Raw genomic sequence first — 11,930 nt, forward strand, 5'->3', positions numbered from 1 at the left:
AACATTGTCTTTTTCCAGTGTGAATACAGACAGAAATTATTCATTTAGTGCTTCCCCTATCTCCTCAAACTCCACGCATAACTTCCTACTACAGTCCTTGATTGGCCCTAATCTTTCTCTAGTCATTCTTTTATTTCTAATATACCTACAGAAAGCTTTAGGGTTTTCCTTGAGAAGTCATTGGCAGATAAGATCATGTCCCCTCCTGGCTCTTCTTAGCTCTCTCTTTAGGTCTTTCCTGGATAACCTTTAACTCTCAAGCACCCTAGCTAAGCCTTCAAGTCTCATCCTAATATAAGCCTTCTTCTTCCTCTTGACAAGCCATTCAACTTCTTTAGTAAACCAAAGCATCCTCACTCGACCATCTTCTCCCTGCCTTACAGGTACATACTTATCAAAGATACGCAGTAGCTGTTCCTTTCCCCCAGCAATAACTCTTGCCCTGCAGTATACACCTATCTCTTTCCATCATTAAAGTACACATAATCTAATTGTGGTCACTATCACCAAAGTGCTCATCTACCTCCATTACCCAATATCAAATCCAAGTGGCCTCGCCCCTTGTTGGCCTGTCTACATACTATGTCAGGAAACCCTCCTGCACACACTGGACAAAAACTGACCCATCTTAATGACGCGATCTATCGCATTTCCAGTCAATATTTGTAAAGTAAAAGACCCCAAAACAACTACCCTGTTACTCGGGTTCCTATCCAGAATCATCTTTGCTATCCTTTCCTCTACATCTCTGGAACTATTCGGAGGCCTATAGAAAACTCCCAACAAGGTGACCTTTCCTTTACTGTTTCTAATCTCAGCCCATATTACCTCAGTAGACGAGTCCTCAAGCGTTCTTTCTGTCACCATAACACTGTCCTTGACTAACAATGTCACCCCCCCACACTTTTACCACCTACTCTGTTCTTACTGAAACGTCTAAATCCTAGAATCTGCAACAACCATTCCCATCCCTGCTCTATTCTTGTCTCTGAAACTGCCACAACACTGAAGGCCCAGGTAACAACCCATGCTGCAAGTTTACCACCTTATTCCGGATGCTCCTGGTGTTGAAATAGGCACACTTCAAACCAACTTCCTGTTTGCTGGTGAACTCTTGCGACCTTGAAACCTCATTTCTGACCTCACTGCTCTCAATCTCCTGGACACTTGAACTACAATTTAGGTTCCCAATCCCTCCCAAAGAGCATTAACAAATTCCCCCCCCCCCCCCAGGACACTGGTACCTCTTTGGTTCAGGTGTAGACCATCTTACAAGTTCTTACAAGTCCCATCTACCCCAGAATGAGCCCCCATTATCCAGGTATCTGAAATCCTCCCTCCTGCACCATCCCTGTAGCCACACATTCAACTCCTCTCTCTCTCTCTATTTCTTGTCTTGCTAGCATGTGGCATGGGCAACAAGCCAAAGGCAACAATTCTGTTTGGTCTTCAACTCGAGCTCCCTAAATGTTTGCCTTAAATCCCCATCCCTTTGCCTACCTATGTCATTAGTGCCAATGTGGACCATGACTTGGGGCTGCTCCCCCTCCACCTCAAGAATCCCGAAAACACATATCACAGACATCACAAACCCTGGCACCTGGGAGGCAACAGACCAACCGTGAGTCTCTTGCGTTCTCACAGAACCTCCTATCTGTCCTCCTAACTATGGAGTCCCCAATGACTAACGCTCTACTCATTTCCCCCTTCCCTTCTGAGCAACAGAGACAAACTTTATGCCAGAAACCTGTACCCCATTCTTCCTAACAAAGTGCATAATTTCACATTTTTCTACATTATATTCCATCTGCCAAGTTTTTGCCAATTCCACAGCTCTCTGTAGACCCTCTGTGCCATCGTCACCATTTGCTTACTCACCTATTATCATCCAGAAACTTGGCTCATCCAAGTTTGGTACATTCACTTCCCTCATCCAAATTATTAATATATATTCAAATAATTGTGACCCTATAACTGACCTTATGACATTCTAGAAGGTGCAGCCATCCTGAAACTGCCTCCATTACCCCAGGTCTTCTATTAGTTATCCAATCTTAGAGTCAGAGATGTACAGCATAGAAACAGACCCTTCGGTCCAACCCGTCCATGCTGACTAGATATCCCAACCCAATCTAGTCCCACCTGCCAGCACCCACCCCATATCCCTCCAAACCCTTCCTATTCATATACCCATCTAAATGTCTCTTCGATGTTGCAATTGTACCAGCCTTCACCACATCCTCTGGCAGCTCATTCCATACATGTACCACCCTCTGCATGAAAAAGTTGCCCCTTAGGTATCTTTTATATCTTTCCCCTCTCACCCTAAACCTATGCCCTCTAGTTCTGGACTCCCCGACACCAGGGAAATACTTTGTCTATTTATCCTATCCAAGCCCCTCATAATTTTGTAAACCTCTATAAGGTCACCCCTCAGCCTCCGACACTCCAGGGAAAACAGCCCCAGCCTGTTCAGCCTCTCCCTATAGTTCAGTTCCTCCAACCCTGGCAACATCCTTGTAAATCTTTTCTGAGCCCTTTCAAGTTTCACAACATCTTTCCAATAGGAAGGAGACCAGAATTGCACACAATATTCCAACAGCAGCCTATCCAATGTCCTGTACAGCCGCAACATGACCTCCCAACTCCTGTACTCAATACTCTGACCCAATAAAGGAAAGCATACCAAACGTCTTCTTTATTATCCTATCTACTTGCGACTCCACTTTCAAGGAGCTATGAACCTGCACTCCTAGGTCTCTTTGTTCAGCAACACTCCCTGGGACCTTACCATTAAGTGTATAAGTCCTGCTAAGATTTGCTTTCCCAAAATGCAGCACCTCGCATTTATCTGAATTAAACTCCATCTGCCACTTCTCAGCCCATTGGCCTATCTGGTCCAGATCCTATTGTAATCTGAGGTAATCCTCTTCGCTGTCCACTACACCTCCAATTTTGGTGTCATCTACAAACTTACTAACTGTACCTCTTATGCTCGCAACCAAATCATTTATGTAAATGACAAAAAATAGAGGGTCCAGCACTGATCCTTGTGGCACTCCACTGGTCACAGGCCTCCAGTCTGAAAAACAACCCTCCACCACCATCCTCTGTCTTCTACCTTTGAGCCAGTTCTGTATCCAAATGGCTAGTTCTCCCTTTATTCCATGAGATCTAACCTTGCTAATCAGTCTCCCATGGGGAACCTTGTCGAACGCCTTACTGAAGTCCATATAGATCACAACCACTACTCTGCCCTCATCAATCTTCTTTGTTACTTCTTCAAAAAACTCAATCAAGTTTGAGAGACATGATTTCCCACGCACAAAGCCATGTTGACTATCCCAAATCAGTCCTTGCTTTTCCATGTACATCCTGTCCCTCAGGATTCCCTCCAACAACTTGCCTACCACCGAGGTCAGGCTCACCGGTCTATATTCCCTGGCTTGTCTTTACCACCCTTCTTAAACAGTGGCACCACGTTTGCCAACCTCCAGTCTTCCGGCAACCCACCTGTGACTATCGATGATACAAATATCTCAGCAAGAGGCCCAGCAATCACTTCTCTAGCTTCCCACAGAGTTCTCGGATACACCTGATCAGGTCCTGGGGATTTATCCACTTTTAACCGTTCAAGACATTCTTGTATCCATCCTAACATACAACTCCAACACATCTTATCAAATGCCTTTAAGAAATCCAAATAAATTTCATTTACTGGGTCCCTGCTACTTGTTACCTTTTTGAAGAATACTAATAAATTTGTAATGCAAGATTTCCCCTTAATGAAGCCATTTTTTTCCCTGCTTGAATATATTATGTACTTCTAAATGCTCTGCTATTACGTCATTGTAACTGATGAACATTTCCCCAATGATAGATGTTAAGCTAGCTAGTAGTTCAGCCTGACGACCAGCATGCTGTTGGTAATATTCCCCAATGTGAACAAGCCATCCAGCCAACTCAGCTAACCAATCCTTTTTGGTGAAGAATGTTCTGTTTGCAGTTTTTCAGTCCTCTGGGACTTTCCCAGAAACAAAGGATTCTAGGAAGATCACTACCAGTGCACCCACTGTCTCTGTAGCTATTTCCTTTAATACCCTAGGATGCAATCTATCAAGTCCAGGGGACTCAACAATCATTAGCCAGTGTGCCCATTGAGCCTGTTCCACCATTTAGAATATAGCACAGCACAAGAACAGGGCGTTCAGACCACAATGTCTGTGCCAATCATAAAAGCCATTTTAAACTAATCCGACCTGGCCACAGATGGTCCATACTCCTCTATTCGCCCCTAAATTTCTAAATGCTTCTTGAATGTTGCTATTATATCATCTCCCCCAGCAATACGTTTCAGACTCCTACTAACATCTGTAAAATAAAACTTTCCTCCTCTCACCATAAACCTATATCCCCATTATTTAGCATTTCCACCATGGGAAAGAGACTCTGAATATCCACCCTCATAATTTTATGTACTTCTATCAGGTTACCTCTCAGTCTCCAACCTACTGGTCAAACAATCCAATTTTGTCCAGCCTCTCCTGATAGGTAATACACTCCAATTCGGGCAATGTTCTAGTTTTGCATCCTTCTTTTGCACCGTTTCCAAAGTCTCCACTCTAATTCAGGCCACATCCTGGTTTTACATCCATTCTGCACCCTCTTATCCAACCTCTTTTGTACCCTCTCCAAAGCCTCCACATCCTTCCTATAGTGTGGCATCCAGAGCTGCAAACAATACCCAAAAAGTGATCTAACTAAAGTTTTATACAGCTGCAATGTGACTTGCCAACTTTTGCACTCAGTGCCCAAACTGATTAAGGCAAGCATGCCTTACACCTTCTTTACCACCATATCCACTCTTCTTGCTACTTTCAAGGAGGTACAGACTTGCATCTCAAGATTTGTCTGTACATCAATGCTCCTAAGGGTCCTGCCACAAAGTATACGCTTTCCTTCCGCATTTTATCTCCCAAAATGCATCACCTCACTCTTGCCTGGATTAAACTCCAACAACCATTCCTCCACTAAACTAGCTAAATTCTGCTGTATTTTTCAACAACCTTCCTCATTATCCAAAACACCACCAATTTTTGTGTTACCTGCAAACTTACTAATTAGATCACCGACATTTTCATCTAAGTCATTCATATAAATTACAAACAACAGCTGTCTCAGCACTGATCCTCATGGAACACTACTCATCAGTCCTGGAGGTCACAGTGAGAGTAGATTCACTATTTTCTGAAAACAAAAATTGGTCATCGAAAACATTTATGAGATAAAATCTACCCTGCACAAAGCAGTGCTGACTATCTAATCAGTCCATTCCTTGCTACGTGCCAGTAAATCCTGTCCCTAAGAATCTTCTCCAGTAATTTCTCTACCTCTTATGCAAGGCTCACAGGCCTATAATTTCCTGGATTATCCCTGTTGACCTTCATAAACAAAGGAACAAAATTGGCTATTCGCCAGTCTTCTGGTACCTTGCCTGTGGCTTAAAAGACAACAAAGGTCAAGGCCCCGGTAATCTCCTATCTTGCCTCCCTCAGTATCCTGAGATAAATCCCATTAGGCCCTGGGGTCTTATCTACTTTAACATTTTTCAAGACACCCAACACCTCTTCCTTCTTAAAACTTACATGCTCCAGAACATCAACATACCTCTCCCTAATCTTACCATAAACCATCCTTTTCCTTAGTGGATACTGACATTCAGAACTCTAAGGAAATTCACCCGATCCCTCTGGTTCCATGCCTATATTCCTTCCTTCCTTTGTCCTTGAGTGGACCTATCCTTTCCCTAGTTACCCTCTTTAATGCAATCACGGCTGATCATTTACTTCAATGTCTTTTTCTCCCACAGCTCTTTATATCGTAACAAATTTCTAAGTACCAATCTTAGAAGATTACTCGTACAAGGAATACAATAGTAGTAAGCAAGTTCAGCAAGCAATTAGAAGACAAATAGCATTTTGGGCTTTATTGCTGGGGACTGGAGTACAAGAATAAAGATATTTTGTTCCAGTTACAGAATGCTTGGCTAAGACCACACTGGGAACATTGTGAGCAGCTTTGGCTACCATATTTCAGAAAGGATGTAATTGTATCAGAAGTAGCACAGAGAAGATTCACTTGATTGGGACGACAGGACTGACGTGTGATGAGAGACCGAGTGAAATGCTTTTTTTTAAAAAAAACAGAACTCCCACCCTCTTGGTTTTCCATGCTCCCTGTCAAATTTTATAGAACCTCGTATGTATCAATAGGTTTGCTTCTCAACTTTCTCACGGAGCTTGTCAGCAGAGACACACAGTTATAGCTCTGGACAGAGGTTCGAGGGAAAAAGGGACACTTTCAGAAGCCGTTCATTTAGGACTGAAATGACGAGACATTTCTTAACTCGGACAGATGAAATTGTTTGGAATTCTCTACTGCATTCCATTATTTATTTAAGGAAATAAATATTGTGCATATTTCATTATTTATTTAAAGCCAAGATAAAAAGGTATTGGTGTCTCAAGGAATCAAGAATCTGGCGAGTGGACGGTGTTGAAGCCAATCGTGAATCTATAAAACAGCAGAGCGGGGTCGACAGGTCGAATCTTGGTCTGACTCTGTATGATAGTAATCCCCAGGATATCGGGGGAAAGTCACTGGAAGGGGGAAACATTTCGCCGCTGAAAGATAATACAGACGACATCAAGAAGAAAAAAAGATGAGCGGGATTGGAGAGGATGAAAAGAGAGAGGTGGGGAGGGAGGACAGAAGGATGTAGGAGCAGAACGCAAATGGGGGGGGGGGGGGTGGGAAAGAGAGAGACAGGAATGGGAGAGAACAAGGGGGTTTAAAGGACCAAGTGGGACAGGACGAAGGTGAAGGAAAGGAGTGAGCGAGAGGGGGGTTAGAGGGACGGTGAGATGGGGGGGGATGGACACCCCCGAGTTTGACCTTTAACCTTGTCGCCTACCCCGATGTACGTTTCCTCATCCAAGATCCGTTTCCTGTTCGGTCCGCGCCCGACATTCTCAGTGCCAGTGGCCGTCCGCTCCACGGCCCCGCACTGGGCCGCCTCAACCCATTTCCCCTTCCCCTCACTCCCCATCCCTCCGGCCTAAACTCAGCAGCGCGCACAACTGCGCTTGCGCTGAAGCGAACAGCCTCATGGGATCTGTAGTGCAGCCATCCCGGCGGTCACCGCGGTCAGCGGACAAAAAAAACAGTCCCGAGGAAAAGTCACCGGAGCAGAAAGGCTAACTCTTGATTTCTCTTCACAAATACTGCCTGGATTTGTATCTGATTTACAGTATCGGTAGCTTTCTTTTCTTATTTTCTTGGGTCTTTAGAGACGACCTGGAGGAAGTCTTCATGGGGGGATGGGGGGTTATCGCTCAAAAGGCGGGTCGATGCAGCTGGAGGTGAGGCCTTGGGTATTGGGCAGGCGGTGAGTTTCAGGGTGGAGCAAGTCGTGAGCACTTCGACCCGAAAGCAGAACTCGGGGTAAAAACAATGACTCCAGATGCTGGAAACCACAGCCTAGATTAGAGTGGTGCTGGAAAAGCACAGCAGGTCAGGCAGCATCCGAGGAGCAGGAAAATCGACGTTTCGGGCAAAAGCCCTTCATCAGGAATGGACTGACTGATAAACCCCAGAGTGCAGTTGAATGGAGGCAGGGCCGAGTTGTAGGAGGGCGGGGAGAGTGTCTGGTTCCCGGCCAGAGGGCGGGGTGTAAAGGGAAGGCCGGGCCGGCCGACCGGCGAAGTGTGGAGTCTCCAAGGTAGGCTGGGTGGGGCGGACAGAGGGCGTGATCCACGTGGTGAACGGAGCTGGGTAGTGGGCGGAATTTCCAAGGTGCATGGGGGGGGCGGGAAGAGGACATGGTCTTGATGTCACAAAGAATTAAGGGCTACGGGGAGAATGCGGGTAAGTGGAGTTGAAATGCCCATCAGCCATGATTGAATGGCGGAGTGGACTCAATGGACCGAATGGCATTACTTCCGCTCCTATGTCTTATAGTCTACGTGGTGTAGGGAGACCTTTAGAGGGCGGGTTCGGCCTTACACATCGGGAAATCCCCGGCAATGAACTTTTAGATGAAGATTCCTGCATCTACTGGGTTTTCATCAGTTTGACAGTTCCCGCACTTTGTTACCAACTCTACAAGTACTTGTAAAGCGACCATTTAACATTATAAACTGATTAGTTGTCCAAATATTTTTAGCTTAAGCACTAAGGTTGCAACAACTGGTGAGTGTAAAACCCACACTCAACGTCTTTCCAGTGTCAGAACTCACGATGTGGAGGTGTCATTGTTGGACTGGGGTGGACAAAATCTGAAGATATTAGCTTCATCCAGCGAAGGAGCAGCGCTCCGCAAGCTTGAGATTTCAAATAAACCTGTTGGACTATAACCTGATGTGTGGCTTCTGATCTTTCCCATCCCAGTCCAACACTGGTACCTCCACATCATCTTTCCAATGACTATTGGAAAATGACAGACCTGTTGGATAATTACTAAATCTCAATATTTACAGCAGAAAAATAGGATAGCTTGTTGGATATCTTGAGCAAATTAATACTGAATCAGGACATGGACTAAATAAAATTAATGCAAGTAAAACATTGGTAATAAGAACTCAATTGAATGACAAATTAAGTGACAAATCCCCAGGACCTGATGGTTTCTATTGAGGGTGTGAAAGGAAGTAGGGGAACAATTTGTAAGGCACCAACTTATAATCTTTCAGAGTTCCCTACATAGTGCCATTCCACCAGGTTGGACCAATGCATTTGGGAACAGTATTGCAGTCATCCCCTGACTAAGGTACTGGACAGGAGAATGTCTATGGATGTGATTGATATTGACTTCCAGAAGGCATTGACAAAGACCTGTATTAGAGACTGTTAATTGATGTGAAAGCCCACAAATTAGGGGCATATGAGGAGATGGATGGGAAATTGATTGAGTGGCAGGTAACAAAGTAGAGATAATGGCCTAACACAATGTATCTGTGTTACGCCCTCAATTATTCATATGATTTATTAACAACTTGGATAATGGCATAGAAAGTCAGAGAGATCTCAGTGTCCATATACATTGATCCCTGAAAGTTGCCACCCAGGTTGATAGGGTTGCAAGTGGTGTCTTAGCTTTTGTTGGTAGAGGGATTGAGTTTCAGAGCCATGCGGTCATGTTGCAGTTGTACAAAACTCTGGTACGGTCGCACTTGGAATATTGTGTACAGTTCTGGTCACCACATTATAGGAAGAATGTGGAAAGGGCTCAGAGAAGTTTTACTAGGATGTTGCCTAGTATGGAGGAAAGATCTTATGGGGAAAGGCTGAGGGACTTGAGATTGTTTTCTTTGGACAGAAGAAGGTTGAGAGGTGACTTAATTGAGATGTAGATAATCAGAGGGTTAATTAGGGTGGACAGTGAGAGCCTTTTTCATTGGATGGTGATAGCTAGCATGAGGGGACATGGCTTTAAATTGAGGGGTGATAGATATAGGACAGATGTCAGAGAGAGTTTCTTTACTCAGAGTAGGGGCGAGGAATGTACTGCCGGCAACTCTCCAACCTTAAGGGCATTTAATAGTCATTAAACCTATGAATGAAACTGGAATAGTGTAGATTAGATGGACTTCAGAATGATTTCACAGGTCAGGCAATATCAAGGGTCAAAGGGCCTGTACTGCACTGTAATGTTCTATGTTCTGTATGTCCAAATTTGTGGATGACACAAAGTTGGGTGGCATTGTAGACACTGTAGATGTCAGCATAAAATTACGAAGAGAAATTGATAGACTTTGTGAATGAACAAAACTGTGGGAGATGGATTTCAGTATACACAAGTGTGAAATTAAGTATTTTGTTTAGGCAAAGGATAGGTCAGAATACTTCCTTGATGCTCTGAAGGTTAATACAGTAGATGTTCAAAGAGATTTGGGGGGATTCAGATGCATTCATCTTTAAAGTGTTACAAACAGTTACAAAAAATAATCAAGGAACTCTTGAAGACTTCAAAAATCAAGAATATCTAGACAACTGTAGTACAAGGGTGCAGATGTGCTGCAGTTATCCAAAACCCAGGTTAGACAACACAATGTGTGCTGTGAGCAGATCTGGACATCTTGGGAAGGATATATTTGCCTTGGTTAGAGTACAAGAATAATCCCTGGACTTCAAGGGTAAAATTGTGAGTAGAGATTAAACAATATGAGCTGTAAGGAGAGGCTAGAAAAACTAGGGTTGCTTTCTCTGTGGCAGTAGAGGCTGAGGGGAGACTTGATAGAAGCTTATAAAATTGTCAGATGTATAGATAGAGTTGATGGTCAAAATCTTTATCCCAGAATTGAAATGTCCAATACTAGAGGGTGTGCCTTTAAGATAAGAGGGGAAAAGTTCAAAGGAGATGTGAGGAGCAAGTTTTTTTACACAATGTGGTAGCTGCCTGGAATATGTTGCCAGGGGTAGTGGTAGACAGATACGACAGGGGTGTTTCAGGGGTTTTTAGATAAACGTGTGAGAAAGTAAGGAATGGAGGGATAGCGACCATTGGCAGGCAGAAGTTTAGTTTAACTTGGCATAATTTTTGGCACAACATTGTGGGCCAAAGAGCCTGTTCCTGTGCTGTACTGTTCTATAAACTTATACAGGTCACCCCTCAAACTCCTGTGCTCCAGTGGAAAATGTCCCAGCCTACCAGTCTATTTTTATAACTCAACTCCTCCATTCCCGGCAACACCCTGGTCCATCTTTACTGAACTCTCTTCAGTTTAATAATATATATATATAAAACAGGGTGACCTGCAGACACTAATCCAGAAGAGGCCTCACCAACATCCTGTTGTCTTTTACCAAGCAGGGAATTGCCTGAGTGAGGCAGTGAGAGACAGCAATACCTCGTGGGAAGTGAATGAATTTCTAATTATTAGTCCAGAAAGCGTAGGAAGAACAGAGCGCTTCAACCCTGTGGAATTCACATTCTGTTCCATGTGAGAAATCCCAGGCACCTCTCAAGGCCTGGATAGTCACATGCAGGGGATGTCACCAACTACAGTATACAGACATAGAGTCATACAGCAAAGAAACAGAATCTTCGACCCACCATGTCTATTCTGAACAACAAACACCAAAGTACATTAATCCCATTTACTTGCAGTTGGTCTATGGCCTATGAAATAACTCCACAGAGGTCAGTATCCCATCACCAAGTTGCCCTTTATTTACAGCTCTGAGTGAACAGAACCTCGGACACTCCTGTTTATATCTGTCAGCCAGGGCTCTGATTGGACCAGATTAATAGCCCCAATCATGGAACTCATATTCTGTGAGGTCCACCTAGCTAATAATGTTTCAGTCACTACACTCCTCTCTCTCTCTCTAAGTCCAAGGAAATTGGTTGTTTCTTTTCTTGTAGCTCCACCTGGGTCGTTTTAGCACCAGGTCAGGTTCCTCCATCTTTGCCTCTGATATGGGTAGTGTGTAATGTGCAATAGTTCGCTTCTTGTGCCTGTAGTTTCTTGGAAGAAATTAATTCTCCTCTCAGGCGGTAAATGTGTCAAGAAGGTGACATCGCCATGTCCATCTCAGTTTCCAAGGTATCTTCAATGCTTGATGGAGAGAGAGAGAACCCACAAGTTACAGAACACTTGGAAAGACAGTTGAGGAGCCGGACACAGTTTGATCCTGCACAGTTTGAGAGTTTGTGGTTTTCATATGGTCCACTTGCTCATTAAGGACCATCATACACCTACCTGAACTTTATATGTCACTGGAATTTACCTCGCATTGATCATGTCACTGACCCATGCAGGGCCATTTTGGTGATTCCTACACCAAACATCCTAATGTCGTTTCACCTTGCTATGCAAGTCCAGGAAGGTCAGATTTAACTTGGTGCAGAGTCTTCTCCCTCGCAACGC

At 44.1% G+C, this 11,930-nt stretch overlaps 1 protein-coding gene across 2 annotated transcripts in view; it reads right to left on the reverse strand.

Moving 5' to 3' along the window:
* The window catches only part of ess2 (ess-2 spliceosome associated protein), a 78,904-nt gene extending 71,787 nt beyond the window's left edge, over positions 1–7,117 (reverse strand). For both annotated transcript variants that reach the window (XM_043716170.2, XM_043716171.2), the window contains exon 1: positions 6,974–7,117. In XM_043716170.2, coding sequence (XP_043572105.1) covers positions 6,974–7,108 — 135 coding nt within the window. In that variant the 5' untranslated portion in view covers positions 7,109–7,117. The remainder of the gene's footprint in view (positions 1–6,973) is intronic.
* Positions 7,118–11,930: the final 4,813 nt, after the last annotated feature.

Source organism: Chiloscyllium plagiosum, unplaced genomic scaffold, assembly GCF_037043375.1.
Source record: "Chiloscyllium plagiosum isolate Xiang-an unplaced genomic scaffold, Cpla_swu_hap1 HiC_scaffold_24, whole genome shotgun sequence".
Classification (NCBI taxonomy): Eukaryota; Metazoa; Chordata; class Chondrichthyes; order Orectolobiformes; family Hemiscylliidae; genus Chiloscyllium; species Chiloscyllium plagiosum.